This window comes from Eucalyptus grandis, chromosome 8 (assembly GCF_016545825.1).
Source record: "Eucalyptus grandis isolate ANBG69807.140 chromosome 8, ASM1654582v1, whole genome shotgun sequence".
Lineage (NCBI taxonomy): Eukaryota > Viridiplantae > Streptophyta > Magnoliopsida > Myrtales > Myrtaceae > Eucalyptus > Eucalyptus grandis.
Window position 1 is genome coordinate 38,819,616 of NC_052619.1, and position 27,692 is coordinate 38,847,307.

Consider the following 27,692-nt stretch of genomic DNA (forward strand, 5'->3'; position numbering starts at 1 on the left):
ACATAATAGTCACCTGTTGCCCAGGTGTGCTCGTTCCCTCTTGGGTGGATGAGAAAGAAATGTTCTATCAAGAACTGTGATTGAGTCAATTCATCGTGAATTAGGTTGATAAAAGTATTCGCTAAAAAAGTGGCCGGCAGTTTCCCATGCAGAGTCGAGGTCGGTTGACTTGACAGCTAATGAGTCTTCCCTTTAGTTGAAAACAACCGCTTGTCGCGCCCAAAAAAGAGAGTCGCTTTAGAAACAGGGAAAGCAAAAGGGTCAAATACTTGGTGGGTTCGTGGTTGGACATGAGATTTGGATAAATTCCATTTTCAATCCCTGAACTAACCAAATTTCTAATCGAATACTTGAACTTTTAATTATTCAATCAAATTATTGAATTTTCATTAGTTTTTTTAATCAAAAGCTTCCGCTGCTCCAAATTTGATTTGTTGGAGTTGAGGTGTTCATCAAACGGTATGATTTTTCTACATGCAATGTGGAATCCTTTTGATTTTCAAGGTATTTTAATTTTTTGTCACGATATTTTATGTACATATAGTGCATTTCCAGTGTGACGACTATTAAATTCTGTTTTGTGGATAATAGAATAAGAGTTGATTTTAGAGGATGACTTCATAATTTATTAATGGCTTTATTCATGTGCTTTTTTTTTAATGTTTTGTTTACATTTATCGAATACCTATAGGAATTGCTTAAGCATTTTTGGTACTTAACTTAAATTTCTTTGATTTTTTTCAGTTTTTTATTACATAACCTAGTAACCGGCAATGGGGTCAAAACACCCAAAACGGGTGATGACTAATCTCCCGATTGTTTTGTGTTATAAACTACACTAAGGGGAAGAAGAGCCTTGATCTATGACAAGGATCCCACCTTCGGAGAATAGGGAATGTCTGTACGTTTTGTGTGGAGAAATATACACACTTTGGATATGTTTGTATGGCCCTATTCTTGATTTCTTCAAGACATAAATGTCAATTAAAGATTAGTGGATCATCTTCTTTGTAAATTATTGCCCATATTGGTCTATGGAGATCATTTTTTTCCACAAACATACTGGGATTATTAGGACCCACATATTGCGCCATTTGCAAATTCTTCTAACATATTCATGTATAAATTCCTATGCATTAATCAATTGATTGCACTAAAACTTTATTCTAACTCCGCCATTGTCCAAATGGATCGGGTCAGATAAGATCGTTACATAAAACATTATAATATGGTTTGTCAAAGTTAAAAAGGAAACCTTTTAAAAAAGAGGGGTATTTTTCTTGCCTTTTTACCTAATACTAGAACTTTGCTATGATATATGGAGAGGAATGGCTCAAGAACTTGGCGTGCACGGCTGAGATTTGACTAGCAAAGACCTCCTCAACAAATATATTCTCCATCAGAGCATGTACGTTCGAATTGCAACAAAACCTATTCATGCTTCCAAAAATTCCTTCTCTTCAATTTTCTTACATTCTTCATGTATCAATTAAGATTTCACCTCTAGTAATATGAAGCCTCTCAACTTGTCTTGTCTTGAGTTCTCATCATCATGCCGTCTATTTTTCACTTGTGTAGTGCTTTTGCCATGCATTAGCCAAGTCTTTTCAGCTAACAATATGACGGACAAGCTTGCATTGCTTGCATTCAAGGCTACAATAACTGAGGACCCTTTTGAGGCGCTCAATTCATGGAACCATACGACCAACCACAGTCGGTGGCATGGTGTCACGTGCGGTTGCCTACACCGTAGAGTCACGGGACTCAACCTACCAGACTTGAAGCTTTCCGGATCCATCTCCCCTCACATTGGAAATTTGAGCTTCTTGAGAATCTTGATACTCAGCAACAATAGTTTCCATCACAAAATCCCACAAGAAGTCAGCCATTTGCACCGTCTACGTAACTTGATATTATCCAACAACACATTGGACGGTGAAATCCCGAGAAACTTGTCGAGTTGTGCTCGCCTTATACAGCTTGCCCTTGCTCACAACCGGCTAATTGGAGAAATTCCCATCGAGTGCATTTTTTCAGTGAAGCTTCGGTATCTTTCGTTAGGTAACAACTATCTAACGGGAACTATTCCTTCATCCATCGGAAACATGTCATTGTTAGAGGCTCTTAGTCTAACTTGGAATGAAGTGGGTGGGAAGATACCCCAAGCTCTAGGAAAATTAACTAAACTCAAACGGCTTCATTTAACACAAAATAGGTTGTCAGGCACAATTCCTCCATCTATCTTCAATCTTTCTTCCATGCAGCTATTCGAGATCTCTGGAAACCAAATAGGAGGGAATCTTCCAACCAATATAGGCTTTACTCTTCCAAACATCGAGATTTTCACCATTTCCTTTAACCAATTCACTGGAGCGATTCCGCGGTCAATGTCTAATGCAACCACTTTAAGATGGTTACAAACCAGTAGGAACAAACTCTCGGGGAAAATGCCTCCTTTGGACCACTTAAACAATCTCCAACTATTGCTTGTCTCGTCTAATTATTTGGGGAACGGAGGATACAATGATTTGACTTTCTTTTGCTCGTTGACTAACGCCACCACTCTACGGTTTTTGGACATGCAAGACAACAGCTTTGGCGGGACGTTGCCTGAATGCATCGGTAATTTCTCCATTACTCTCTTAGAATTGTGGTTAGGCGATAATCTATTGTTTGGCACAATTCCTAGAACGGTCGGAAATCTCGTCAACTTGGGAAGGCTTCTTTTGCACCACAACAGGTTTTCAGGTACCCTCCCATCCATGTTGGGAAATCTTCATAACCTAGTGGAAATGAAATTATCTTATAACAAGTTTTCCGGAGCAATTCCGTCTTCATTAGGAAACCTAGTAAAACTGGCACGACTCTATCTCGATCACAATAACTTTCATGGCTACATTCCTTCACGTCTATTAGAGTGCCGAAGTTTGGTAGAACTTGATCTATCCTGTAACAACTTAAATGGAACCATACCTCCAAAACTCATAGGCCTCTCATCACTATCTATACTTCTAAACTTGTCTCGAAACCATCTCACCGGTGTTCTACCTGAAGAAGTTGGGAAATTGAATATTTTGGCTCAATTGGATGTCTCTAGAAACATGTTAGACGGCGACATTCCAGCTAGTCTTGGCAGTTGTGTTGGATTGGAAGTGCTCAAAATGCAGGAGAATTCTTTTCGAGACTCCATTCCTCCATCTATTAGTATGTTGAGGAATATCAAGGAGATAGATCTTTCACACAACAATTTATCCGGTCAAATTCCAGAGTTTTTCGATGCATTTCACTTCTTGGAGATCCTGAATCTGTCGTACAATAACTTTGAAGGCACATTACCAACTATAGGAATCTTTAATAATGTGAGCACTACTTTTGTCTCTGGAAATGACAAGCTTTGTGCAAGAATGCCGGAATTTCATCTGCCGAAATGTAGCTCTAAAAAGTCAAGCCAAAAACCAATCGCTAAGTGGAAGCTCACCATCTTGATTCTTTTCGGGGTTCTTGGAATAGCTCTCGTTCTTGCTCTCATGTACTTTCATTGGTTGAAGAAGAAGAAAAGAACAAAACCAGTTTCAAATTCCAAAGATGATTCATCATTGAGTCTATCTTATGGAACTCTCCTTAAAGCAACCAACGGGTTTTCTTCAAGTAACTTGATCGGGGTCGGTGGTTTTGGATCTGTTTACAAGGGAGTCCTCGAGGAGAATGGAAATGTCATTGCTATAAAGGTGCTTAATTTGATGCTTCATGGTGCGGTGAAGAGCTTCATAACCGAGTGCGAGGCTTTAAGAAATGTCCGACACCGTAATCTTTTGAAAGTCCTAACGGTATGCTCGAGCACTGATTACAGGGGCAATGAGTTTAAGGCCTTGGTTTATGAGTTCATGGTCAATGGCAACCTAGAAGATTGGCTACATCCAAGCCCATCACCAACTAATGTAGATGGGAATGCGCAGAAATTGAGTCTCATCCAGAGGATAAATATTTCCATCGATGTTGCTTCAGCATTAGATTATCTCCATAACCACCTGCAAAGTCCTGTTATCCATTGTGATTTGAAGCCAAGCAACGTGTTGCTAGATGCTGAAATGATTGGACATGTTGGAGACTTTGGTTTGGCAAAGGTCGTGATTGAATCTACCGATGACACTAAAGCGAGAATGAGCTCTACTGGTGTAAGAGGAACTGTCGGCTATGCTGCTCCAGGTGAGTCTCCTCTCCTTTATCCCCTAAAGGCAAACGGACACATTACATTCAATGAAAACGCAGTAAGGGTTTGCATGCTATTTCCATCTGCCTCGACTGGTTCTGCTGTCATTATTTATCTTTTATTTGCAATTCGAATGAAGCGCGGAATATGGAATGGAGAGTGTGGCTTCAAGAGAAGGCGATGTTTATAGTTATGGCATTCTCTTGCTTGAGATGTTCACAGGCGTGAGTCCAACAAACGAAATGTTCAGAGAAAATTTTAACCTTCATAAGTTCGTCAAGGAAACCTTGCCTAAACAACACCTAGAGATTACTGATCCTCTTCTACTTCAAGAAATGGGGGGCTATATGGGCACCCGCAGAGGTGATGCAGCTCGTGAATGTCTGGAGATGGTCTATAGAGTCGGGGTTGCTTGCTCAGTCCAAGCACGCAGAGAGCGGATGAACATTGCGAAAGTCGCAGCTCAGTTACATTTTATCAAGGATAAACTTCATGCAGCTGGTTTCCAAGGATAGGTAATATACAAGATCAATGGCTTTTCTGCTTTTTATTTTCCCTTCGGCAACCGGATCATTGCCATGTATGCAACGAGGAGCATGCATTCATGTGCCTTCTTGTGTGAACAAACTCGAAAATGCACCCACGATTCCTCAATTTTCCGGTTTTGTGTGAATCAAAAAGGAAGACTACCAACTGAATTACATGAATGCAAATTACAGAATTAGAGAATTCATCCTGTAGAATCATTGTTAGAACTCTAAGGGCAGCATGAGGAAATTCTCATGATCAAAGCAGATGAGAGGCCAACCATGGACCCCCATCCCTTGAATATATTCGGCATATGCATTTGCAATTTCACCAAATTCTGATGGCTTTAGATCATATATGTAGATTTTTTTAGAGTATGCTTTTAATAGACAAAATATCAACTTTTCCGAATGAATGAATGAATCTACATGTCTCTTCCAGGTTATATGAACTCAGGAGTGCTTGGCGTCGGTTTCTGCAATTTCAGTAGGTTTTTTTTCCTCCTTCCATGCTTAGCCCTAGAAAAGGGCGGTGCACGCCATGTTAGTATAGAAGATCTAGGGAACGGCAACGGTTCTCCGATCCCTGCCACGGCTCAAAATGAGGACTCAATTTGTTTGTTATTCAATGAAACTCGAGTTTCAGCCCAATCGCTGCAAGAACTTCAAGTAGCTTTTTAAATTTGACAACGACTCGATGCATTCCTTCTTCCGTGAACCTTTTCATGTACAATGCATCCAGGGGCGGAGCAGGAATTAGAGAAGCAAATCACACAATCCTATCCAGCTCCCGAAATTGTATTTGTAAGTGCAGTCACTGTGAACAATTTATCCATGCAGAGTACTTTGTTACATGTAATATAAGTTCCAATTATTCTTTTGAACATGAAATCAGAGTGTGACTCTTACGTGAGCTGTGAAGTGCCTCAATTGAGAGTGTCATAACTCTCTAGGCCAATGGTGTGGCAATAATTTGCAGCAATTTAGTTGGCCACTTACCGACTGAAAATTATTGACATATGTCTTCAATCACATATGCATTCACAGCATTTTGAGGATACAATTGGTGATTGCTTATACAAGTAGGGATAGGAAGGAGCTATCTCCTAGCTACTTGGCACTCGTTAGAATTTTTAGTAATTATTCTGTTATATTATGAAATATCTAATCAAATTGCAAGCTCGCCAGTTCAATTTTGCGTATTTTTTTATCACGAACATGCGTAAAAATATGAGTATTTTACTAAAAACAATTCGTAAAGAACTTTCATGGCGCTTGGCATTGTCTTTTCATTAGAAATTTTCCAATAAGAATTACTTTTTGCCATCTATAAACAATTTATTTGGATGGAAAAGATAAAAATCTACTAAAATTTAGTGGGTTGTGTATTGCGTTCCATTCTGTACAACCTCAAATTAATTATCACTGAGCCTATCATGATCTATTAATCACACGATTTGCACAAAATAAGTCCAGAAGTGTTTAGCCTCATCTACACACCTTGTGAAACTCAAATAATATAACCATACCTGGTCATCCCCTGCAATCTCGATTTGATTTGCACTGATCAATAAGTTCTTTATATATAGAAAATTATGAGTATCATTAGTCCTTTTGGAAAATTTTGATAAGCATCTGTTATTTTGAAATTCAAGTGTGGAGTTTATTCAATTAGATGTAGTCAGAGCAAAAATATTAGAAGTTGATCATTCAAACAATGCAGTAAATTGTCGTTTCAGATAATTGGACATGAAAAATATCAACTGAATTACTGGCCTTGAGGTGAAAAAATCTAAACTCATTTCAGAATATTGGTCCATTACAAGAGCCTACCAGAACCTTGAATATATTGAAGTTCCAACTTCCAAATTAATGAAGACATACATCAAGATTGAACAGCCAAGGTGGCCTGGGACTCTTTACGATGCAGAAGCAGCTTTCTGTTTCTTTGGCATGCGATAGCCACCGACAACACAAGCATGGTCTCGCTCAAAGGGCTCCAGAGTAACTTACTCAAAAGGCTTGAACTGCTCTGCCTGCAGCTTCTTCACTTCCTGGGAAAACACTATCTCGGCTGGAACAGTAGAATTGATACAGTTTGCCTGCAAAAACAAGCACAACCTTCTTCATTTCCCATCTCTTCTCATTGAAGTAACATTTCCAGTTTTCTTTTTCCCAAGTGGATTGGTCTTCACCATCCCTCAAATATGATGAGAGCATTTCTGATGTCACAGCTTATCTCCTACGCTTGTAAAAACTTGAGCCAGCTACTTGTCTTAATTTCTAAGGACTTAATAGAGTGAAAAAGAAAAATAAGTGTGACCAGTAGTCCTCCAATCCAACCAGCTACATCTCAAGAAAAAGAATAAAGAAAAACCAAGTGCACAGCCACACACAGAGAGAGACAGAGAGACAGAGAGACAGAGACAGAGAGAGACAGAGAGAGATACCTTAATTGAGATGACAAAGTCACCTCCAGCCTTGAGAAAATATGATGCATTTAGAGCCAAAATTCTTGCCTGAGATGTAACCACATATCATTGAGCATCGCAGATTAATGAGAGACAGCTTCTAGTAAAGCACTTTAAACAGGTAGAAAGGTTATCCAAATAACAGAATAAAGACCTTGCATTTCTCCCTCTATGACGTATAACAAACCCTTCAATACCCAAAGCTTAAGTCTAGTGTAAAAAGTGCTTCAACGAGTCATGCAAGTGTTTTCATAGTAGGTGTTCAATTGATAAACAGTCAAACGCAGAGAGACTTCCATGAGTATTATCACAGCAACTTAAATAATATGTACAAACAGAAAGATCTTTCAAGTGATCAGAGAGACAGATCGCGTGCATCCAACACCATTTCATAATAAGTCATGTCATTGCATGCACTAGATCAAACCTAATAATAAGAGCAGGAGCAATCTGACAAGACATGTGAATTTATAATTTAGCATATGCTTGAGTCATTATTAAATTAAGATTCCCAGCTCAAAGCCGTAAAGGCAACATAATGTACATGACCGTGCTACAATCTGGAGGGCAGGTTCGCCTTATCAACAAAGTTCGAAATGGTAACCTAAATCAGGAATTGGTCAAAAGGACAATTACATGAACAAGGACCTAACCAGACGCAAAGATTTGGGAAGCGGCACATTGCAGTCACTCATAGTAATGCTAAAACCTGATTTTCATGTACACCAGTTGAATGACAAACCTGATTTTCTAAAATCCTTACACTTCATACAACAGAAACAATTTGAAAGGCTGTAAACCCTGCATCAGAAACTCGAGAATGCATCACCAACTGTCTTGAAGGAGAATCCAAGTATTCCATCAAATGCATTGTAATAATCGAGCGCAGGGAATAGGCATGGCATTTACTGTAAACTTATCTTTAAGAGGAAAAAAAGGAAAAAAAAAAGATTTAACTACATTCTTGAATCTCACAAAGTGAACCAAATTAAAATTAGAGAAAACAAAAAAATTATGGAGTGAACCGAGTAGATATGCATCAGAAAACTTGAGCTTGCATCACCCATGCTGTCTTGAAGGGGAATCCGAGTTAATTCTTCATGTGCTTAAGTTTCCCTCTTGGTGAAAACAAAAAACACAATCCACTTCTGGGGCAAAACGTCACGCTCAACATAGCAATGAAGAAAGATGTAGTTACAGGAGTATATATAGATATATATACACATATATAAGAAAAGTTAAATCACAAACGAATAAGTTAATCCCCAAATAACAAGTCATCCCATCCATACAAAACAAAGCCTCACCAATACATGACGAAAGAAAATAAATCCATGGCATGAAAATGAAAGCACACAAAGATGAAACTGATCATGAAATATCGCGAATAAAAATGAAGGCTGCAAAGAAATGCATTGATTTGCGTAATCAGAAATAAAAAGTGGAAAATTCATGGAATCTGCTTCCAAAGGATCAAAAGGAAATAAGTCTGCATTTACATAAACGAAGAAAAATCCAAATAGAGAAAGAATTTGCCACAAACATATAACAAAACCATGCCATAAGTCAAGCAGAAATGAAGGTAGGATGGATGATAGAGGATTTTTTTTTTCAGTGGTCCAGAGGCAAGATGAAGTCCTGGACCTAAACTTTGGCCAGGAAGACCTTCATAAGAATACGTTCAGTTTCTTCATAGGCAAAGATGAGTCAATACCTAATCTGGCTGAGCAACATCTGAAAATATTACATCCACCATTCCAACCAACATACGGTACTTGGCTGGATGTCTGGCATCTTCAATAATAGGAATAACATTCGTTCTCTTCTTAGCCATGTTGACTAAGTCCCTTCCGTTGCGATGCGAAAACTCAACCGCATACACCACTCCTGTCTGCCAAAAGTAACAAAAGACAAAAAGTCAGTCGTCTAATGAAGTCATTTGGTAAAATAATCATTCTTCCAGAAAAAAAATGACCTACAGGACCAACAATGTCAGAAACATGAGATACTGTGGTCCCAGAAGCAGCTCCCAGATAGAGAACCCGAACACCAGGTTTCTGAATTTGAAAATAATGAAACATGATCAGTGATATGGAAGAAGCTATGCATCTATGATACACCAGAGAAATAGGAAGAGAGATACTCACAATCCATATTTCATCAACCCCACCAAGAATGGCAGCTGCCAGCTTTGATCGGAAGGGGTTCCACACTCTATATTCCACTTTACTTCCATCTTCATTCTAACAACAGAAAAAACACAAAGAAATACAGCTTAGTTACATTTCTAGGTCAATGAAGAAAAGAACCTTTCAAATTTAACATAAGATACAGTCCGAGAATGTAAGGGAGGTTGACAACATTATGCTCCTAAAATAGGAAGATTTAAACATTAGAAGATTGCATTTGTAGCAACAAAATTTACTAGTAGAAAACTCTTTACTTAATACCACTGGCAAAAGGAACCTCACATACATCAAAGAATCAACTTTAATGCAGATCCCCCTTAACAAATCAAATTCGGGTAGTATAAGTATAGATAGCAGGGGAAAAAAAGAAAGTTAGCATTCCTAGAAGCATTAGTAAAAGTTAAAAGAAAAAAGAAAACGATTAAATCAGTGCAAAATACCTAGCACTCACTAGCAAGATGAATGAAAAAACATATTCAACTGCACAGAGATTCTCTTCTCTTCGTAGACAGCCTCTCCAGGGACCATATTCTTTGTAACAAGAGCATCTTCTTTGCCCTTAGCAATGAACACCCCTCGTGTTTATGAGGCTCCACCACAACTTTGCTTCCACCTTTCATTCCGCCTCTACCACCACCGCGTCCTCTTCCATTGCGGCCACCACCACGTCCACCACCACGCCCTCTCATGGCACTGCCTCTGTCACCACCGCCTCTCCCTCTTCCTCTCCCTCCATCACCCCTTCCACCCCTAATTCCACCACCACCACCACGACCTGCGAACGACCAAATGAGACCATTTCGTCAAACAAAAAATAGGCGCTTCAACACCATGTTAATGTCTCCGAGTAGAGCGCAAAAATAGCAGAGACGGCAGCATAAAATCATTCACCATCAACAGAATGTCTACAAAAAAGAACCCCAGCTCATCCCCAGAGCAGAAAACAACGACCCCGCACTTTTCTTCCACTACCAAGAATCACAGAACGCAAGCATTATCTGTACACCACGAATTTCTACAGCAGCAATCCATAATCTAAACTTAGTATCGTCCTCGGTTGCAAAAACAGCTCATAGACAGACACGTGATTTTCAAACGCAGCCAGCCAGCCAAAGCTAAGCTCCTCTGCACCCTCCCATTTCCCGCACAGTCGCAGCAAGAAGGGACATGGCGAAGGCTTACCTCTCTGAGGTGGCCTCATCTTGGGGATGGCTTGCGAGGCTAAGGAGAGCTGCTGGTATCAGCTGAGAGCTCGATCGACTGACCAAGAGAGTCAAGCTGCAGATTAGGCAAAGAGGAGATTTTATTCCAGGACGGCGGGCTATTTTCACATGTGTAATTAAATTCACCCATTTTTAATTGACTTCCCCAATTCAATCCCAATTTAAAGTGACTGTCCAAATTCATTTACTGCCCTCTTTTTTAGTTTTTTTTTTTTTTTTTTATGTTAAAATTTAGTTTTCGTAATAAATAATACAACATGTTTTGTTTTTTCTTTATCGTGGATATCTCATTTATGTTAAATGCACTATTTTTTCTTTATTATTTTTAGATTTTACTTATGTGCAAGTTAGCTTTGTTGTAAAGAGAAAATTCCGAGAAATCTACTTTTATTATGTGCTATCTAGCAAATTTATATATTAACTGTAAGGTAAAACTTAGGAAGATTTTAATTATCATAAATAATTTTTTAACATAATAATATGTTTATAAACTTTCATTTTGTCATGCATAATGCTATTAAATTAGTTTTTTTATCGATTGTCTTTTATATATACACATAATGAGATGATCGGACCTCTTGAAAGATTTTCCAAAATAAAAATATAGTTATTCGCCAATGTGAAACTTTAATACATGAAATTATATTAAATCAAAGTTTTGCACAAAATAAGTTTTTTTTTTTAAGTGAAAATGAAATTTTCTTCATTTTGGATGATTCAAATTGATATCATTTATGGAGTTTTATGCGAAAAATGTTAAGATGCCTTTAATATGTATGACCTTTTCCCATTGAATTTTTAATGTACTTCTAGATATTCTTATAATGTTTTGCACGTTGTTTAAAATGCTTTGCCAATAGTAATGAAAAAATACAACTTTCTTAATATTGTAAATAAATAAAAAAACTTGATTTTTTGATCGATGAAATTAAAGAAATAAAACAAAATACTTTTTTGTCTAAAAAATATACACTCGAAAATGTGAGCTCCTAGGGTAGAAAGATGAAGAAGAGTAAATAATTTGTGATAAGAACAAGGAAAAAAAAAACATCAAAGCCCCATATTATATCAACTGTGACTCGTTCACTCTAAAAAGATTTTGCGATATAAAATATACTAAACTTTACCTACTATGACATATCTATCTTAAAATTTTTATTGTGACATCAAAAATCTCAAATTTGTATATATGTAACACATTTACCCTCTATGAATATTTGATTTGATGGTTTTTTTTTTTTAGCAAAAAACAACATTGTTTTTTTGTTTTTGTTTTTAATAGTCGTGTAAGCACCATTGTCAACAAATTTTGCCTTTTGTTGTCCATGAAGGCAAATTTTTTATGATGATCATTAACGGATTATTGACATATGGTGAATGTGTTACACCAATACATGTTTTGGATATTAGGAATAAATTCTTTTAGGACAGATGTGTTATAGTGGTCCTAATTTGAGGTTTTTGAAGGCTTTTTCCTAAAAACAATGATAAAGAAGAGACTAGTTTCTATTTTCTAAATGGCAATATGTTTAAATTTGATTCAAAATCATAGAAGGAAAATAACTAGGCTAAAGACAATTATGCAAATATAATATGAAAAAAATTAAGGCGGATTTTGTCTATATGATAAAAAAGGGGTGGGATATAATCATATAGCTTTATTCCATGAAAATTTTTATTCAATTTCATCTCACCCTTAACATGGGATTTTTTAATCCATATTTTATCCTTATTAATTTGGTTTTAACCTATCTTGGGCGGGAATCAAACATCAATGATTTTCCTATCCTTATTTTTATCTTGATCACCAAATATAGCTCACTGAATATTTCGATAGCGAGAGTTTATAAAAATCCTCCACGTGTTAAAGCTAAAATTTTCTAATTACATGTATTATCTTTTTATCAGAAATAATCCCATAAGAGTTTCCTTTTGCCGTCCGACAACAATTAATTTGGATGCGTAAAAAAGAAAAATCTGAAAAAATTTAGTTGGTTGTGTATTTTCGTTCCACTCTACACAACCTCAAATCGATTATCGTCGAGCCCATCATTCTTCGATCGGTAGGCCCAATAGCATTGAAATTACCCTCTTCCAATTCCTCATTTTGAACTGATGGCGCCATAAAACCTGAGCGCGAACGGAAAGCCAAGAACGGAGCTCAAAGGCAGAGAAACATCGAAATTACCGAAGAATTCTAGTCCAAAGCGCAAATGAGCTCCAAAGATTCTGCATTGCAAGTGTTCGGGCAGCGTTCGATCAAGTCGTCGGCCCTCTTTCGTTCTTCGAACCCGTAAGATTAGCCCATCATGTACCTACCTTTCTTTCTCGATCCTTCGAAATTGCTAGCCTGCTGATGTTAATGGATGTCTCTGGGTGTCCCCTTTTCTGGGTTCTTTCTTGATGGGTCGAGGGATCAGAGGCAAGGACGCCAAGGAGGATGCGAGCGGAGACCAGAAAGCGGGCTGGACGCGCGTCTCTCTGTCTGAGTTTCTTGATCGGAAACTGCAGAGAACCTCATCTCCGCCGGGCACGGTTCAGGTACAGTCTGTCCGCGACCTTGTGTTTGGCTGCCGAGAAAGTGAAGGAAAATCTTGAAATCCTGTCGTTTTCTACTAGGCTGCCAGGTTTTGGGGAAGCCCTATTGGGAGTGATGAATCAATTGTCTAGGACTGTCATTACCATCTCTGTGTGGACATTGCAGATACTCCCTTTGTCTCCCCGACAGATAAAGAGTCACAAGAACCCAAGTTCGTTTTGACTGAGCTGCTTGTAGAAACCAATCAAACCACCTTGCGATAATCTAGTCTCTCTTTTTAGGTGTGTTAGAGGGTTCTTTTTCCTTTTCTTTGTTTCCTTCAAGTTCTGTGTCTAATTTGCAGGGGAAATGCATGCATGCCTAGTCCGGGACAGTTTCTTCTTTGAAATAGCTCAAGTTATTCATGAGAAATTACCAAACAAGAATAACATGCGGTGTTTGTCTGGATATGAATTGTTCTCCCACTCATTTTAGTCGGGTCATTTTGACTTTGGGCTAGACCCATTTAGTTCAAATGCATGCTCCTTTCCAGCTGATCATTTTCAGTAGCCTGAATAATGAATTGATTGAGAGAGGGAAGCTCTTTCCTTGGCAGGGCAAGGTAAAGCCTTTTTCGACACTCCTGGGCGCTAGAAACGTGAGCGAGTTGGGCAATTCGCAAGACTGCAAAAAGAAAGCATTGGCAGAAAATAAGTGCAGTGTCGATAATGCTTTATTTGAGCAGTTCAAGCTTACATGTAAAGAAAGTGGAGAAGATTGTAATGTCTTTGAGCAGTTCAAGCTTACATGTGAAGAAAGTGGAGAAGATCGCAAAGTTGCAACCAGCTCCAGTAAGGTCGGAGACTCTGCAGAAGTTGATGAAGGGAGGGAGTCCAGAAAGAGACGGAACCCTTTTGGAGGTTGGTGCTTTAATCTCAGTTCTCACCCTATAAACCTCGGTACTGTCAATCGTTCTCACTTTGTTTTTGGGTGATCTGATGCAACAAATGATAGCAAAAGATTGGTCCTTTACCTCTACAATTGGCTTTTCAAGCATGAGTCTAGTCTAGCATTAAGGCCTCCGCCTTTATCTATAGGATTAATAACTTATAAAATCACCGTCACTTTAGTTTTTATTATTCATCAGCAGCCATGTGAAATAAGCTCTGCTGATTGAATTTGAAGATAAATAATTTCAGAGGGCATTGAAAGATAGTGATTAGGCAATTCTATGACTGGTTAGATAAAAGTAACCCACCACCTATCTGAGATTACAATCAAACCAAAAACTCTTTCTGGGCACGTGCTGAAAATGATGGGCGTTTAAGCCCTGTGTTTCCTCAGTTGTCGACAGATAGGGCTCCTCTACACAGGGAAAAAGTATGATGCAAAACCTTGAATGGAGCATGAAAGCTACATAATTAGCTTAAACGACACATCATAGTCATGGGGGTCACTAGAACATTCCTGGAAGAGCAACACCAGAGCTTCATCCTGGTTTTTCAGTGGTTTCACATCCATGATCGCCAATTGTTAGTGGCCTGGTTGATCCGATCTTCAACAGGCAAGTGAATTCTGAATTTACGACAACGGTGTTTGCCCAGTGTGCTAGCTATAAATATCATGCCAATCTACTAAGCTTTTGAAATCATAAGATACAACTTCAACGATATGGCCATTGGATTTTTGAACCTAATGTGGTAAACTTCACACTTCTTTTCCCTCTTTCATGGCCAGACGGTACTTCCTGGAAACAAGACATTGCTTGGTGAATGACCCAGATGAATATTTGAAAACATGATGCAATGAACGTTGCAAGCAAGCCTTACCTTAGTACACATGATGACTTCTTAGAATGCCCTGATCCTATCTGTGTATGCTTCTTACTGGTGGAAATATAAGCATAACTTACTCTGCGTATTACTTGCAAGGTGGAATTGTCTCTCCTCTGAAGCGAGTCGTAGTTCTGGGACAAGCTCCAAATCCCGAGCAGCGAAGGAAGGCAGAGAATATTAGCCTGAACGAGAAAAGAAGGCCTCTCTATAACCACTGTAAGTCTCTAAACTCTCCTACCAATGAAGAAAGCATCAAAACCATGTCATCTCCAGATGGTTCTACTTCTCTGAAGTTCTATTTCATGGAATTGAAATTTTTCTCCAGCGAAATGGGGAAGTTTGGCCATGACTAACTTGTTCAGGCAAATTTTTGCTTCATGTTCTCTCCTACCAGATGCAAATGGTGGAGGCTTTTGGGACAGTGGCATGGAGGGCTTTGAGACTGAGGAGGTTGGGGAGAGTGAAGTATGGGAAGGGGTAGGATCTACCACATTAGGTGGCATAGATTGGCACTGAAGTGAAAGCTGATGTTTTGATCATGTTAATATGCAATGCCTTCAGTTCTCTTTCTTTTTCATTCTTTATGTCAAGATTTATCCTTCATTAGCATTATCAAGGATGCTGGTTAAAGTCCTTTTTTGGCTAAATTCTTCAAGCATTTTTTTCTCTCACCAGTCGCCATCACCAAGGCAGGGTTTATTTATTTTCTAATAATGGGGTGTTCGAGAACTTTTTAGCATCCCAATTAATTCTCGTCCGGTGCAGGTCTCATCCGGTCAAAAGTAAGTTTCACGTTTTCAAGATTTAAGAATGAGGGGATTGTAAGACTAAAAATGGTGGTATAATTGTTTAGACACCACTTAACATGAGAACCATTCATCTGGGGAACAAATCATAATTGGATGAATATTAAATGGAAATAGACATTTTTATGCCATAGTTTAAGAACTTTTGTTTGTTATTTAATGTTGTCCGTGAGTTTTTTTAATTAATTTTAGTTCCTGAACATTTCAAATTGAGTTTAATGTCATCTCCTAATTAAGCGCAGCATCATGTCCTGTGTTTTTTTTCTTTCCCCACACGGCTATAGAGTAGCATCGAGGCCTCTTGATTTTTTTTTGGTAATTTTTCTCTTCCATTTATTGCGCGTACACGTCCTCCACCACCCACTCACAATCGCAAGCCGCAATCTTCCACAACCATCGTCCAGCCCCGCAGTTCACCACCGCCACCACCGGATCGTCCATCAATCTCCCATTCGCGCCCTCTCCCTCTCTGTTAAGACCACTAGCTCCGTCAAATGTCGGTCGGGGAGCTTGCGATTGCCATGCCTTTTGGAGGCCGGGCTTGGTGGCGGTGATGGGTTTTGAGTGTCGGGCCGAGCGATGCGGCAATGGGCGGTGGTGCTGAAGACGCAGAGGTTTCTTAATGCGGGATGAGTTTTTATAAAAAAAAAATAATGTATTGTGTCGAAAATGAAGAATGAGTATGAACACATGGAATATGCCAACTTGAACGCTAAATCGCACATGGCACACTATCGTGTTAGGTCGGATATCAGCAATTTTCGTTAGTTTATTTAATGGGGGATGATATTGAATCAATTCTAAAAAGTTTATGCACTAAGTTGAATAAAAAAAAAATTAGAGAATGTATTGGACATCGAACAAAGATCAGGACTATATGAAATTAATAATAATTCATGAGAGATTGATGGGGACAACTTACCTCATCAATTACAGTTTAAATTGAATCTTTCCAATTGCTCCTTCAATATATATATATATATTTTGAAAGACGAGTGAACAAACTTGGGGATGTTAAGTGCATAGTAAAAGTGAAGTTGATAAAGAATTCACGAAACCTTATGATTTCTTGATATCAAGTGGGACAATACGTGAAATAAGGGTGTGTGAAAGAATCAAGAACCATCCAGAGGCAACTGAATTGGCCCAACCCAGAATCGACGGTTCTCATAGGGATCGGTCCAGTTCTCAATTTCAATTTACTAGAATCAGCGAAAACTGATCCGATTTCCAATTTTAGAAGTGGAACCACTTATCTGTCTACCCAGACCGATATATATATAAAGAAATTATGACTCAATTATTTAATTATTTTTTAGTTTTTCAACCAATATATGTGTATATATATTTAGTTAGTATTGAATATTATTGACTAATTGTCTTTCGAGTGTAATAAGATTAACCCCTAATTTTTGTTCATTCTAATAATTCATTTACTTGCTTTCTTAGTCAAAACAAAATAAATAAACGAACTTGTGGCCTATGGTGAGGGCTACTGTTGGATAAGGAATTATAGTAGCTTTCTACGTGCCTGGGGTGGCTTCAAAACCACTATAGGACAAGTAGAGCTCTGCTCAAGCCTATCAACTAACTCCTTGCTCTGTTCCCCTAGTTGCCAAGAACACAACCATTCTTGGCCACTACCACGGATATAGCGCAAGTAGCATGGAAACCACTGCCAAATTACCCCCTCCAACCACCACCACCACCACCGGCAGAAGCTCTCAATGCCTTGTCTCTATAATTAGCAATGGTGTGCTTAAGGGCGGACGACTTCATATTGTAAAAACTTCAAATACTACCCCAAAGAACAAGTAAAGGTGTAAGAACATCTTGTGATGGTGGCGATCCGGTTTGACCACCGACGAGGATTCGAACGTTCCTCCCTAAGCTCATGGGAAGCAGTAGTCGTCGCTACGTCGCACTGATGGCATTTCCGTCTTATACGGCACGAAGAAAGATCTAACACGGATAAGAAGGAATGGCAATTCCTCAATCAGGAAAAAAAAAAAGAGAGGCCACGCCTGCGAGCGGAGACGGTGCGTTTCGACTCTTTTTTGGGCCGGCAGTTCGTAGAGCATCTTAAACGCCGTCGTTTCCCCTGTTCGGGGGGAGGCGGCAGAAGAACCTCTTCCCCCGGTCACCACGCGGCTTCCAAAGTGGACTCGAGCGCCGCGTGCTGATCTCCGGCTCCTCCTCCTCGCCGCCGCCGCCGCCGCCGCCACCATGTGGAGGAGCTCCCTGGGCTTCTCTTCCGCGAGAAGGCTCCTCTCCTCATCGCCGTCACCGTCGCCGTCAACCCATCACTCGTCATTCTACTGCGTCGCCACTCGACGACCGCTCCAGTCCCTCTCCGGATCGCCCTCGTCCCCCTCCGCGGCGGCGCCGCCTCCGTCGCATCCGAATTCGTCGGTTCCAGCGAATTCGGGGGTAGGGTTCATCGGCGGGGCGGATGGGGTCAGGGCTTTTGCCTCCTCCTCCTCTTCTCCCGCTACCGTCACCGCCGCCGCCGCCGCCGCCGCCTTCGACGTCTCTTCGCTCGCTTCCTTGAGAGCGAGGGAGGCGGTGGATGTGGCTCGTCACTACGGACGGTGCTACTGGGAGCTGTCGAAGGCTCGCCTCAGGTAAAGCGTCCTTTGGCCCTTTCTGGGTTTAAATTCGGGGATATTCCGATCTAGATTTGTTGTTCTGATTGATTGAGTGAAGATGTTCTTGGCTCGCGGTTCGACTGTTGGGTTTTCGAAATTTGGTAGCTTGAACGACTTGCTGGGGTTGCCATTGACTTGATGACAGCTCTGGGTGGTTCTCTCCATTGCCTTTGGCTGCTAGCTTCGACTATGACGAAAACCACCGCACAGTTCTTGTGGACAAAAACTGTGGTCTTTATGCTTTGCTTTGATGTTTCGAGATTTGTGATCTGTTATGCGGGATCATATGTTACAAGCTACTTCTGTGGATCACATAAGGATTTATGTATGCTTGAGAATGCACTAAATTTGATTTACCATTGTCATGGGGGCCTATGAATTTTTCTTAATTAGGAGGCCGCTCAAATTATGGTGAAATCTTTCGCAATAGACATTTCAATCTATTTCCGCACTCATTGCCGTATCATCTCAGAATCTTCATTAATTTGTTTGGACCTCTTTATGTAAACTGCAATGCTTGTGTTGAAAATGGTTACAAAGACGATCCTGCATGTATTAGCTCAGCTGGTGACCTGACAATTTGCCTTTGTGGATTTTTCATTAGTAACAGCTACATATATGCTCATCTCGTCAGTCTATATTTAGAGTCCTTCACCAGATATGTTTGGAATCATCCAAACTACTTCACAGAGCGTACACTGTTCCTTAAGAAATGGTTCCACTTTAGTTGTATCTATATCATATCAAACTTTTGTGTTTGCCAACCAATTCATAAGGTAGTGCTTGGATGCTTATTCCCTTGGACAGTTCTCAAAGCATTTGATTCACCCTGATAGAGCAGGTAGGGGATTCCTGGCGACACAGAAAGAACCTCGTCACTAGTTACATTTGATTGATACCTTCCTATACATGCTAAATGGGGTTAGTTAGTTTAGAGTATAGAATCGTTGTGCACAGAACTAAAATCTTTCTCTCTCTCTCTCTCTCTAGTTTGTTAGTTGTTGCTACCTCTGGAACTGGGTTTGTTCTTGGGAGCGGAAGTGTGGTTGACATTCCAGGGCTTTGTTGGACGTGTGGTGGCACCATGATGGTTGCAGCTGCTGCAAACTCCTTGAATCAGGTAGGTATTTCAATAGAATTCTCATTGCTGTCATAATTGGCTATCTGCGATTTTGGTGAACGGTTGAGTGGATAATTTTTCTGGTTAACTGATGATCTAGTATGGGGTGTTCATGTTGCATCTCTTCTTAGACAAGAGTGTGTCCCTGAAAGTGGACATTTTGCATTTCATTAAAGCTTCATATTGTTGTGTATAATGAGATTATAGGTTATGTCTGTAGTTTAATGAGAGTTCTTGTTTCATCCTACGGTCTCTCATGTGTAAGTAAACCTTGGGGTAATGGAAAAGGTTCAACAAGACTAAAACCTATTTAGAAAAATAATTCGATCATACTCCAAAAAGTCCTATCAAAGATCCAAGCATGTCGCATGTATCATTTGACCTGAAATTACTCACCACGAGACTTTCCCTTCATTGCTAGTCTCTTAACGCATCACTGTTTCTTGTAACTGAGCCATTCATGAATGTAAACGTGTAGATCATTAGAATTTGACTTTCATTTAACTAATCAAAATATTCAAATCGACATGTTGGATCATCTATCATTTTTATAATACTTTGTGAGATTAATTTATTTTTGTTTTCAAATTTTTGGAGGAAAGTAAGTAGTAGGTTAAAGCACTTGTTTATGCTTTGGCAAACATGCCTTTGAATAGGAACAGAAGAGTAGTGGGTTTGTACTAGGACTCAGAATTAACTCCTAGAAAAGGGCAACTCACAGGTTATCTTGCATTTGCTTTTTCTGGGTTTCTTTCTAGCTGAACGACCTTTTTAACTGATATGAAGAACCCAAAAGATTGCCTCATGTGAGATGCCTGCAGCTTTACTGAAGGTCTTGAGTTTACAAAGGCCGCACAGCCACCAATGAAACTGTTCAGAAAAGAAGGAACGAAAAGAAGCAGAACTGCATCATGAGCACTATTTGCATTATTTGAGTTCTGTGGAAGAATAGTCCTCAGAGACAAATATTAGGGACCTGGACTATTGCAGTCAAAGAGATGCGAATTGTAACCACTGGGCTTTAAAAGCGTAGACTCTAATGATTGATTTTATGTGCGACCAATCTGGTCATATATCATTTACTTCCTTGTCACTCTGCCGATTGGTTGGAATTTTTTTTTTTTTTTTTAAGGGAGATAGGAAGAAAGTTAGGAAGGTTATATGAGTATCCTATCATTTTTAATTGAGCAAATGCATCTACAAGGATTGCTTTAGCATTGATATGGTGGTTCAACCTATTTAATTATCAAATCCAAGTTGGGTTCAGAATCCTAATCAGCTATATCATTAGGACATAAGGTTTTAGGTATATAGTAAATATCACACTCAATTGGAATTTTTTTAACTAATCAACTGAATCAGTTATTTCAATCAAATTGACTGGTAACCAAAATTCAACAATTTCTCTTTTGATTTCTATTGACATCCCCAATTAGAATCATTTCATATTGTACTTAATTTGTCCACTATTTGATTTGCACCGTGCCATTCATGGATATTTTTATTCCAACAGCCCTCTTTTAATAGCAAGTGGTCTTTAGTGCCAATCAAGAAGGAAAGTAGTTGTCTTTTAAAAAGAAGATGAAGTTCAGTTGTCTGTCCCTGATTAATTTCAGTTTATCGACTACTTTCCACTTTAAGTCAATATTAGGTTTTAAATTGTTATGAACTTAACAAGAGGATGAGGGAGGGATGGAGTCAAAAATTGACAATCCCTCTTGGGAGAGTAGTGTTTCTTTGATTGAGAGAGAGAGAGGGATTGGCAGCTTCACTCACCTGCGAAGAGAGTACCTGTGCACTATGTTCTGGTTCACTGAGTTGGAAGATAGAGTTGGGCTGACAATGTATAAAATGAAGGAGATAGATAGTTTGGTACTATTGACAGCCTAATTAGTTCTCTATTGGGGTTCCTTTCTTTTGATGTGATGTGTATAATAGTGTAATCCGTCAGAAGAAAGTTTCTAATTCTATATGCCTTGTTAATCAGGTCTTTGAGATAAAGAATGATGCTAAAATGAAGAGAACAAAGCAAAGACCTTTACCTTCGGGGAGGATATCTGTACCTCATGCAGTTGCTTGGGCATCTTCTGCTGGTGTAGTTGGGACTGCATTATTGGCATATAAGGTGACCAAATTAATTACCTAATAGCACTAAAAACATTACTTTAGACTCGGCAGTCAGAATATTGTGCATCTCTTTCACTTTGACATTTCATTATGCTTGGAGGACTAATTTGACTGTCCTGTTGACAAGGCTGTTTCAGACAAATGCATTGGCTGCAGGGTTTGCTGCTTCCAATCTTATTCTTTATGCTTTTGTATACACACCACTGAAGCAGATTCACCCTGTAAATACTTGGGTTGGAGCTATTGTTGGTGCCATTCCACCCCTTCTTGGGTAATTTTATCTCTGAAGTCTCTTTGCCTTATCTATGCGATTTTGTTGATTTGCTTACAGTGTTTTCCTTAATAAGTTTAAAAGTTATTCTAATCTTGAAGCATGAAATCTAAAGATTTTCACCTAAAGGGATCTCCATGCTGTGTGGCCCATGGTGGTCATAGCCATAGGAAACTCCCTATGTGATTGGAGCTTGAATCTTGATCTCAGTTGGACTTAGAGCTGATTCTTGACTTTTGGTTGTAATCAATGTTTTTGAGAATCCGGATTGGACCAGTCCATCCAACAAAGGCAGGTCCGGATGCCTGAATTTGTAGCTTTAAAAAACTGGATCATGCTGGAGTTGACCTGGTTCAATCTGGGTCAAGCAGGGCAGTTGCATCAGGTAGTGGACTCACTGGCGAAGCTAAAGAAAAAGTCAGCTCTGAGGTTATTTTTACTGAGACGTCAATGTTGAAGCTTCTATGCACGTACCTTTTTGGCCATGTGTTCCTTTGACCATGAAAGAAACTAATTTTATTGTATTTATTCTGAAAAAACACACTGGGAGTGGACAAAATGGAGTCAGGAGTGATTTAACCAATGGATTTGACACTCTTTGGGGCAGGTTCATATCCTCTGCCTTAGTCAGCTTCCACCTCATTTGTATTCAGAGCTTGAGAAAAGTAAATGATAAGTGCAACCCTTTCACAAAAACCTACAGATGGGTCCATACTGTGACTTCCGCACCCTGTGATCTTTGCTTAAATCATTATGAGCCCTCTATATTTGACTTTGACCTCCATGAAACTGTTTGTTGCAATGTATAAACTTGTAAAGTGGGGTGGTATGGAAAGGAAACTAGAAAGAGTGACAGTACAAAAGGTTTTCGAAAGTAAAAAGTTGAAGTCTTTTTACTAATGAATGGTGAGAGGGAGGAAGAGAATGCACCCAGGGGGGTTGGTCAAACAGGGCTATTTCTTCCAGTTATTTGGACATTTCGATTAAGATTCGATAGACAAGCATGTAAGTTGTGCTTCAGATGGTGTTAACTAATGGGCCATTTCACTGTCTTGTTTGTGTAGCCAAACTGAAACTGTGATTACAGTATTAGCCATCGAAAGGTTTTGAAGCCTAATTTGACCAATACCGCTAAGCTTCGAACTTCATAATTTTCGAACTTCATAGTTTTAGAAGTTAAGTGCATAGCAGCATAAAATTGCAGTTTGAATTATCTTCGGTGTCCTTCATATGAGAAGAAGATAACCTAAACCTAATGCAAATAACTACACAGGGGCATAATGTTGCACCTAGATTTATCTTATGTCCAAAAGAATGAATTATCGGTATATATTTGGGCAGGAGGACAGGGAGCAGACTCGAGCCTGAGATGAATTGGGAGTCTGGAATGTTGGAATTTCTGGATTGTGTGAGGGCTATATTATATTTGACACATAATATATAACTTTAGCGTGAGTAAGTCTGATTCCTGATTGTGGAGAGATTTGTGATTTTTACTTTGGAGGATAGCCCAATGATTATGAGATGGATTTGACAGTGACAAAGAAATCATGTGCTGCCATTGGTGATTGGCTATTGGTGTGTCTTGAAGAGATAAGATGACTAGTATTTTTAACCAATAACATTTGGTCAGATATTATTTCTGTAATCACCTAAACGATCACCTTCTCATTGAATTCTCGTCCAAAACGAAAGAAAAATCATCAATGACTTCTTGATCAATAATTAAACTACTTTAAGGTGGATACTCAATGGTTCCTCTTCAGTTTTTGAGTGGTGGTTAAAGTAAACACTTAGTGGCGCCTCTTCAGTTGTTCTATAATGATGAAACTTTTGATTCTCTAAGTATCGTTTGCAGCTATTTTGTATATTCTTATGTTTTTGCATAGATATCAGATTATGCATTAAAGCTTTTGATTTTTTGGCATTTCAGTTGGGTTGCAGCTTCTGGTGAAATTTCTCTTAACTCGATGATTCTCCCTGCTGCTCTCTATTTCTGGCAAATACCCCATTTCATGGCTCTGGCACACTTGTGTCGCAATGATTATGCTGCTGGAGGGTATGTCCATATTTCTGATAAATATTTGTGTGAAAATCTGCAGTCATTCGACAATCGACATAAACTTTCTTGTCAGCATGATCTTTTCAGTGCTTTAAGATTGTTGAGGTCGTGAGAACTTTGTTTTCAAACTTGTATTTCTAGCCTTTCTGGATACTGGAAAACACCATTCGACCCAAAAAAAGAAAAAAAAAAAAGAAAAAAGAAAAAAAAGAAAAGAAAATGGGATACTGCAAAACATCTTCATTTTAGGTCTTCTTGTAATTCTCTGCTTTACAGATGAGTATTGGGTCTAGGTACTTGTTGATGAAAAGCTTAATGTCTTTGCTGGCTTACTATCTCCTTCCTTCTCGCACGTTAGGTTTAAAATGCTATCCCTTGGTGATGCTTTGGGCCAGAGAACTTCTTTAGTAGCTTTAAGGAACTGCCTCTATATGGTACCTTTGGGATATTTAGCCTATGACTGTAAGTCCCTCATACCTTAAACTTTTATACTTCTGTATGAAATTTTCAATTTTAGTTAAATTCTGTTAGATTGACTAAGATATATGCCTTTCTCAAGTTGGCCTTTGCTGCAATGTATTGACCTTTTATTGGACCTTTTGTTTTATATCTAAGGTTTCCACTAAATAGGTGGTGGATGGGAACATATTTTCTTTTTAACTTTATCAACTTGTCCAGCTCAAGCTTATATTTATGTAAAAAATAAAACAGAATTCTGAGTTTTATGTGCTCCTTAACCCCCTTCCTTTCTAGAAAGAAATGGAAAACCTTCTCAGCTTCTTTTCAGATGCAATAGTTCTCTTGTTTTCTTTCCTCTGCTTGGGTTTCACGAAACTTTCTTATTACTATTTACTTGACTAAAGATGTCTTTCTACCTCTTAATTTAACAGCGATTATGAATTGTGATCTGGACAAATTTGCGTGCTATTCTATGTGAATTGGCTGGACTAAATTGCTTATAATTAGGTGCATAAATGTTAGGTGGATTTACAGGATGTGTCATTTAAAATCTATATATCTTTTCTTCAATCTCTTTGAGGTGTTTTCTTTCTTAAGAGCTTTCTCAGTTTCCTTTAGACTCTTGTGCATCTACCTGGAAGGAAATTTACTATTCTTACAGCTCAGGTGCTGGCAACTTAATTTCTTTCTGCAGGGGGTTTGGCAACCGGGTGGTTCTGTCTAGAATCAACAGTCCTTACGCTCGCTATAAGTGCTACAGCATTTTCATTCTACCGGGACCGTACCATGCAGAAGGCAAGAAGAATGTTCCATGCGAGCCTCTTGTATCTTCCTGTATTTATGTCTGGCCTTATTTTTCACCGTCTCTTGGATAGTCATCAAGATCTCTCACGAAGCCACTCACTTAAATATAATGAGCTCTCATCTTCTCTGGAAACTCCGTTAGAAGAAAATGGTTCTTCCAAGAGAAAAAAGGGTTTCAGGACACAAGCACAACCGCCGGTTGCATACGCATCTTATGCGCCCTTTCCTTTTCTACCTGCTCCTTCTTATGCTGGCCCTCACTGAACCCGAGTCTTCCAATTTTCAAGTTTTTGCAGAAAATCCTTGCTGTTAGTTTTGCAGATTTTGTCATGGAAATGCACCAGTATACATGTCAATAATGTCGGGTTTGGATGAAGTACAAAATGGATAGAGGCTGTTGATCATTTTAGTGGTGAGGGTGTTCACTTTCTATTGTTGAATAATAGTAATGGACTTGTGAATTGGATTACCGACTGGTTTTCATTCGACGGAGAGGAATGTACATTCCACCCTGGAATTTGGGGTGAGTAATTCAGACGATAAGCTATACATTGTAACATTTGGCAACTCTTTCATGCTAGCCTACTGGCCTCTTTGGCGTCATCTGTTGAGTTCGATCATGCTGTGCATACTTCTTTTGGATTTTCTCGCATTGGGTATCTATCTTATGTTTTATCGAGAAAAAAAGGTAAGCCAAAAGTAGAAGCAGAAAAAGAAATTGTTAAGACGAGAGAACTCAACAGAAAAGGAATAAAAGAAAAGGAGATGATGTAATTCACTACAACAGCCAAAAGTAGACCGTGATCGCAATTGCAGGTTAACAATAGCTTCAAGCGATCTTTCTCAAAGAAATTTAATCAGTCTCCATCTCAACATGGCACTCTATTATCATACTCATGGCCTTGAAAGTCCAATATTAGATCACGAGTGCCTCCTCAACTCCAAATTTGATTGCAGCCATTTTGCCTTATCAGATGGCTAACCGTGTACAGGATCATCCCGTTTATCTTAGTCTCCCAGGTGCTGAAGGAGCATTTATATATATATATATGTCGAGCCAAATTTAACAAAAAAGAAAAGACGACTATCAAGTCCAACCACTCCTGCTTTTACGACAATCATGATGATGCAGCCAATTCCTAATCTATAAGAGGATAAGCGCCCAACAGAGAAGATCCTTCACTCATTTGATCAACAAGGCTCGCTGCACTATTTGTTTCAAGAATGCAGAAGCTGGACATTGTTTTTGTAATCCAAATTGCTAATGTGACAACTGTCTGCACTCCTTCATAAGGAAGCAAAAGAAGTGTTCTCCTGTACATAAGCTTTCAGAAGATATGAAGATGTGATGTGTCCATTGGTCCTCTTGGAGAAGATGGTGATAAATACTAATATTTAGTCTCGTCCCGAATGGTATAAGGCATAAAGCCACTTACATCTCAACCTTTGTCCACATCACCCTCACCACCTCCGTCAAGACGCGGACTTCCCATCTCTAAGCTGAATCTATCTTGATGGCTCAACCTCCAGCGACATAAATGAATTAGGCAAGTCAGAAAAAACTTCAGAAGAAAAACTGCTTGCAATTTCATGACGAGAGGAGATGGCCCTGAGATTTTTATCCAGAAGATATTGATTCGGTGGCATCTGATCCAGATCCAACTCCAAAGCCAGTTATTATTGCCTCAATGTCTCAAACAACTTTCAATCTTGATAATTTTCCACATCACAAATGGCTGGACCTGTCTCCTAGAGTTTTCCGTATGCTTACCACCAGCTTTAACAGCGGAACTCTCAAGAGTCTGTTTCCTGTTTTACCGGAAGTCTTAAGAGACTGGTGGAGTTCTATATCCGAGCAGAGACAAACAGTGTTCCTTGTACTAACAAGATTTTGCTCGAACTATTCACATACTGCGCCAATTAATTATTGGAAGTCCCGAGGACCTCGAGGAACTCAAACGAAGAGAGTTCCAGAGGAAATGCTGTTCTTTCTAAAGCAGAGAGCTTGATTGCCATGTCCAAGAAATTGTCGAACTGTTCTATGCTAATGGGGCCGGCTGGACTCTAAAATCTGTCTCCCTGTCATCTATCCCTCATTAATTGTTCAAAATTGTAGAAAGATCATTCTATAGTAGCTGGTAGAAAAAAGCAAAGAGGCTGAATATTTAATTGCAGGGCACATGACGGTAGAGATTGTTGGAAATGGATTTTAGAAAAAGAAGAAGAATCGATACTCGAACGATCGAATACAAAAAACAAAACGTGGAAACAGGCCCGGGAAACATGTAACACCGATCGAAAGGCATATTACGAATACGAACATACCTTATTTGCCATAGATTAAGTACTTGTTGCAATCTTAGATGAATTGAAGCCCTTGTAATTCTGTTCTTTGAGAGAGTTCATTATTTATCAAAGAGAA

The 27,692-nt window shown here is 39.1% G+C and overlaps 3 protein-coding genes, 2 non-coding genes and 1 pseudogene across 5 annotated transcripts; 3 read left to right on the plus strand and 3 right to left on the minus strand.

Moving 5' to 3' along the window:
• The first annotated feature begins 1,619 nt into the window (after positions 1 to 1,619).
• LOC104417149 (probable LRR receptor-like serine/threonine-protein kinase At3g47570) lies at positions 1,620 to 4,725 on the plus strand. Its single transcript, XM_039299937.1, has 3 exons — positions 1,620 to 3,529; positions 3,650 to 4,210; positions 4,350 to 4,725. The coding sequence occupies exons 1-3, from the start codon at positions 1,620 to 1,622 to the stop codon at positions 4,723 to 4,725; spliced, it is 2,847 nt and encodes a 948-aa protein (XP_039155871.1).
• A 1,789-nt stretch (positions 4,726 to 6,514) lies between these two features.
• Positions 6,515 to 10,679, minus strand: LOC104414372 (annotated as a pseudogene).
• On the minus strand, positions 8,011 to 8,079 carry LOC120287956. Its single transcript, XR_005546209.1, has one exon. It is a non-coding gene; the product is annotated as a small nucleolar RNA snoR60 (small nucleolar RNA).
• On the minus strand, positions 8,244 to 8,316 carry LOC120287952. Its single transcript, XR_005546205.1, has one exon. It is a non-coding gene; the product is annotated as a small nucleolar RNA snoR60 (small nucleolar RNA).
• Positions 10,680 to 12,729: 2,050 nt separating the features above from the next.
• Positions 12,730 to 15,620, plus strand: LOC104414373. Its single transcript, XM_010025449.3, has 5 exons — positions 12,730 to 12,913; positions 13,041 to 13,161; positions 13,755 to 14,058; positions 15,070 to 15,189; positions 15,368 to 15,620. The coding sequence occupies exons 1-5, from the start codon at positions 12,834 to 12,836 to the stop codon at positions 15,487 to 15,489; spliced, it is 747 nt and encodes a 248-aa protein (XP_010023751.1). The 5' UTR covers positions 12,730 to 12,833; the 3' UTR covers positions 15,490 to 15,620.
• Positions 15,621 to 17,860: 2,240 nt separating this feature from the next.
• On the plus strand, positions 17,861 to 25,881 carry LOC104414374 (protoheme IX farnesyltransferase, mitochondrial). The gene is made up of 7 exons (XM_010025450.3): positions 17,861 to 18,403; positions 19,418 to 19,547; positions 21,535 to 21,672; positions 21,812 to 21,945; positions 23,879 to 24,004; positions 24,366 to 24,469; positions 25,161 to 25,881. The coding sequence occupies exons 1-7, from the start codon at positions 18,006 to 18,008 to the stop codon at positions 25,532 to 25,534; spliced, it is 1,404 nt and encodes a 467-aa protein (XP_010023752.2). The 5' UTR covers positions 17,861 to 18,005; the 3' UTR covers positions 25,535 to 25,881.
• The last annotated feature ends 1,811 nt before the right edge of the window (positions 25,882 to 27,692 follow it).

What these genes read in the sequence shown, in the direction of transcription:
- LOC104417149 (XM_039299937.1), top strand. Translation starts at nt 1,620, where the DNA reads ATGACGGACAAGCTTGCATTGCTTGCATTCAAGGCTACAATAACTGAG. An exon ending in GCTCTCGTTCTTGCTCTCAT is followed by an intron (nt 3,530 to 3,649) that starts GTACTTTCATTG and finishes GTTTTCTTCAAG; the next exon opens with TAACTTGATCGGGGTCGGTG. An exon ending in GGCTATGCTGCTCCAGGTGA is followed by an intron (nt 4,211 to 4,349) that starts GTCTCCTCTCCT and finishes ATTCGAATGAAG; the next exon opens with CGCGGAATATGGAATGGAGA.
- LOC104414373 (XM_010025449.3), top strand. Translation starts at nt 12,834, where the DNA reads ATGAGCTCCAAAGATTCTGCATTGCAAGTGTTCGGGCAGCGTTCGATC. An exon ending in GAGACGGAACCCTTTTGGAG is followed by an intron (nt 14,059 to 15,069) that starts GTTGGTGCTTTA and finishes ATTACTTGCAAG; the next exon opens with GTGGAATTGTCTCTCCTCTG. An exon ending in AAGGCCTCTCTATAACCACT is followed by an intron (nt 15,190 to 15,367) that starts GTAAGTCTCTAA and finishes CTCTCCTACCAG; the next exon opens with ATGCAAATGGTGGAGGCTTT.
- LOC104414374 (XM_010025450.3), top strand. Translation starts at nt 18,006, where the DNA reads ATGTGGAGGAGCTCCCTGGGCTTCTCTTCCGCGAGAAGGCTCCTCTCC. An exon ending in CTGTCGAAGGCTCGCCTCAG is followed by an intron (nt 18,404 to 19,417) that starts GTAAAGCGTCCT and finishes CTCTCTCTCTAG; the next exon opens with TTTGTTAGTTGTTGCTACCT. An exon ending in GCCATTCCACCCCTTCTTGG is followed by an intron (nt 21,946 to 23,878) that starts GTAATTTTATCT and finishes TTGGCATTTCAG; the next exon opens with TTGGGTTGCAGCTTCTGGTG.